General features: G+C 42.3%; 1 protein-coding gene across 1 annotated transcript in view; it reads left to right on the top strand.

Annotated features, from left to right (window-relative positions):
- Window positions 1-1,368: 1,368 nt before the first annotated feature.
- Window positions 1,369-3,616, top strand: part of rgmb (repulsive guidance molecule BMP co-receptor b) — a gene marked incomplete at both ends in the record, with an annotated part of 48,105 nt that continues 45,857 nt past the window's right edge. The window contains one exon of the mRNA XM_080738774.1: window positions 1,369-1,400. Within this exon, the coding sequence (XP_080594900.1) occupies window positions 1,369-1,400 (32 nt within the window). The remainder of the gene's footprint in view (window positions 1,401-3,616) is intronic.

Genomic DNA, 3,616 nt, shown 5'->3' with positions numbered 1-3,616 from the left:
TCATCTGGAGAAGTCCATGGGTCCATGCTGGTCAAACAATATAAACATTAAAACGAAATGGAGGCGCAGGAGGGAGAAAGCAGTGCTTCAGCGTCTTCTTGCAATATATATCCGGCTAAACTAAGCAGACAAACACCAGGCGTCCCTGATTGGCTGAAGGGGTTGTCTGTCAACGCTCTACTCCCGCCCATGCTCCCGCCCAGCCCAATCGCTCTGACACTGCTGGAGGCCAGTCTCTCCTGCTCGCATTCGAATGAAGGCAGGAAGGGAGACTGGTTTACGAGGCTAGCGATCTTGACATGTTGTGCTTTTATAGCCATTGTTTTCTGGCTTGAAGCGAGCCCACAATTGTTTCGAAGGAACAATATTTTTCTAGTATGTTTTGGTATTTTTTGCATTACTTAGACTAGACTAGAAATGTATTATAGTAAATTTACCCCCATTGATTCCGGATGGGGACCCACATTGATTCGGGTCCCCATCCAGAATCAATGGGGGTACATGTATTGTAATCAAATAATGGTCTTAGGAATGCAACAAAAAACTAAAAAATATGATTGAACTCAAGTCTCCATGGCTTGAGTAATCAACAGAAAAAAAGTCATTTTGGGGGTGAACTACTCCTTTAAGTAGTGCTAACATGAATTAATGAGATTAATTCATGTTAACATAATTGCCATAATGTCAGTCAGTTAGCTGTATGTAGATATGGGCAACTTGTAGTTGCTGATGTTTCCTTGCTAACATTGTTTTATTTGTTGTTGACAAATAGTTAATATGAGGCAGATTAAGCACTGCACAGATAGCAAGTCTGTACACAGTAATGTTGCAACCTATATTGTGGATGTACCATGCAATCCAGTTACTGTAGCTCTTCTTTTGAATCCTTTTGGGCGTGTTGACATTGCCATCTGTCCATTTGTCAGTTTGGTCAAAGAAATTGGATAAAAAGAACTAATATGTTGGGACCATCGCTCCATTGTTTACAATGAATTGTAATGCAGGCACAGACGTGTTGCCACCCCATGTGGTCATGTGATCCAAGACGGCCGTGGTGTGAATAAGGTCTATTAGCGCTCACCTGGACAATTAAACAGCAACACATTCAATTAAACAGTCAACGACTACAACCAGGCCTTTCTCCCCCCTTCACAGCAGCCATATTGACATGAATAAGCAGGGTAAACACAGGTGTCACCAATGATCCTAATTCAGTTCCGTTCCATTTGATGCAGCTAGAGTCTTTCCAGTGAGCAAACACGCACAATGGCAGCGTCCAGTCCGCCCTGAATGGAACACAGTCTTAATTAGTATCGTTGCTGACACCGAGCGGAACACCTTTGTTTACCCCGACTATTTCATGTCAATATGGCTGCTGTGAAAGAGGTCAACTGGGAACGGTGAGACAGTTGCCACGCACACACGCACGTACTCACGTGGTTGTATTACTACACGTATAAGGACATCAACATTTAAAGAGGTGGTGCCATTAGTTTTGTACTTTTTCTATTTTTTATGTGCCTATGGAGTTAACATTACTTTAATATAACCCAAGGTGTGGTCATAATATGTCATCCCTGTGTATTTTTGGTTACTTCCTGAAAGCTGAATGCCTCTGAGTCAACAGGCCCAGTTGAATGAAATACACAGATATAATGCCATCATAAAATCCCCTCCCCTTTTCACCATCCAGCAACATCTGTGGGTCTGGCTAACTTCAGCTGGGTCACCACCCACCTGACAACCAGGTATACTTAATGAACTGTATACGTATATGCCAAGTATAGGCCTATAATCATAATAGCTGATGATTGTGTGTGTGTGTGTGTGTGTGTGTGTGTGTGTGTGTGTGTGTGTGTGTGTGTGTGTGTGTGTGTGTGTGTGTGTGTGTGTGTGTGTGTGTGTGTGTGTGCGCGCGCGTGCGTGCGTGTGTACGTGCGTGCGTGCGTACGTGCGTGCGGTACGTATGTGTTTACTTTACTTACAATTTCCAATACTTTTTCTTTTACTCCACTACATCTCAGATCCAAATATTGTACTTTTACTACTACACATTTGATGCCAATACTTTTGTACTTTTACTGAATTCCGGACTTTTACTTGCGATGGAGTATTTCTACGTTGCAGTACTGGTACTTTTACTTAAGTAACAGATGTGAGTACTTTTTCCAGCACTGAGGTGTGTGTGTGTGTGTGTGTGTGTGTGTGTGTGTGTGTGTGTGTGTGTGTGTGTGTGTGTGTGTGTGTGTGTGTGTGTGTGTGTGTGTGTGTGTGTGTGTGTGTGTGCGTGCGTGTGTGTGCGTACGTACACTGATGTGAGCTGATAACATGACAAACAGTGTCCCTATCAGTGTCTGCTGTAATGGAAAGTCAAGCCTACACAGTCAGCCTGTTTGACTGACATGTTTCTCTGTGTGTGTGCACTCGTTTCCTGCCTTATCACCGCTCCATTCACCGCATCATCCGCATGCATGGGAAGAACACACGCACGCACGCACGCACGCACACACGCACGCAGGCACACACACAGGTGTAGTCTGGACCGGTGCTTCACGAACATTTTCATGTATTTCACTGCAGCTGGGGACCTCCTGGATTGATTGACTGATTGGAGTATTTTTCTCTAAATACCCCTTGATTGTTTTAACATAAAGGAGTATAGTTCACCCCAAAATTATCCTAATTATTACTCACACCATGCATGGAGACTTGAGTTCAATAATATTTTTTTTGTATTTGTCATATTCCTAAGACAAAAAATGTATTATAGTAAATTTACCACCGATTGATTCCGTATCCCCATCCGGAATCAATGGGGGTACATTTATTGTCTTCTACAAAGTCAAAATCCTTTTTTTGCCATACCTTATTAATATTAATAAGGTATTAATTATAAAGAATGTCTCTGCGGCATGCATGCGGATCGTGCACGATGGACACACCGCAACCACTTTAAAAGGGTAAGAAAAACATGAAAGAGCGTGGCAGTGAACTACAGTACCAAAGTCTGGTTTAATGGTGTCAGTAAATGAGTTGTAATGAAACACAATGAAATATTCATAACCGTTATCCTCAACTTACCCCACTTAACCCCACTCCAATATTGAATCAGTCGAGCACGCCTGTCCTAAAGTCTCTTGCTGTGAACTCTTCCAGTTCTGTGCTCTTCCTCGGAGCGCTGCGCACAACTTTTCTCATCACAGAAATCCCCTCTAATCTTGTCTATCCGTCTAGGTCACCCTGAAATGCCAATAAGCAGTCCCAGAAAGCTGCATTCATCTCTGCCTGTGCCTTCCATCCATCAACTCTCCTCGGCTCCACAATCCCTTGCTTTGCTCTCATCACCGAGAGACTTGGATAACCCCTAGAGCACTGTTTCCAGACCAATTTTGATGGGTCACGAGTACATAAATAAATAAACAGGAACAATATATATATTATTTCAAACATATTTCAATAAGGTTTAAACAAAAGAAAATCACAACTTTTCATCTATTAAAAACAATTCAACAACATTTTTCAAAAGTAGTTCTCCATAACTCGGACAGTTTACAGATGGAAACAAATTGGGTTACTTTTGGTAACATTTGTGCATTTGTCAGTTATGGGGGTTCAT

Source organism: Nannobrachium achirus (genome assembly GCF_963921795.1).
Source record: "Nannobrachium achirus genome assembly, chromosome: 12".
In the NCBI taxonomy this organism is placed as follows: Eukaryota; Metazoa; Chordata; class Actinopteri; order Myctophiformes; family Myctophidae; genus Nannobrachium; species Nannobrachium achirus.
This window is presented reverse-complemented; position numbering and strand designations above follow the sequence as displayed.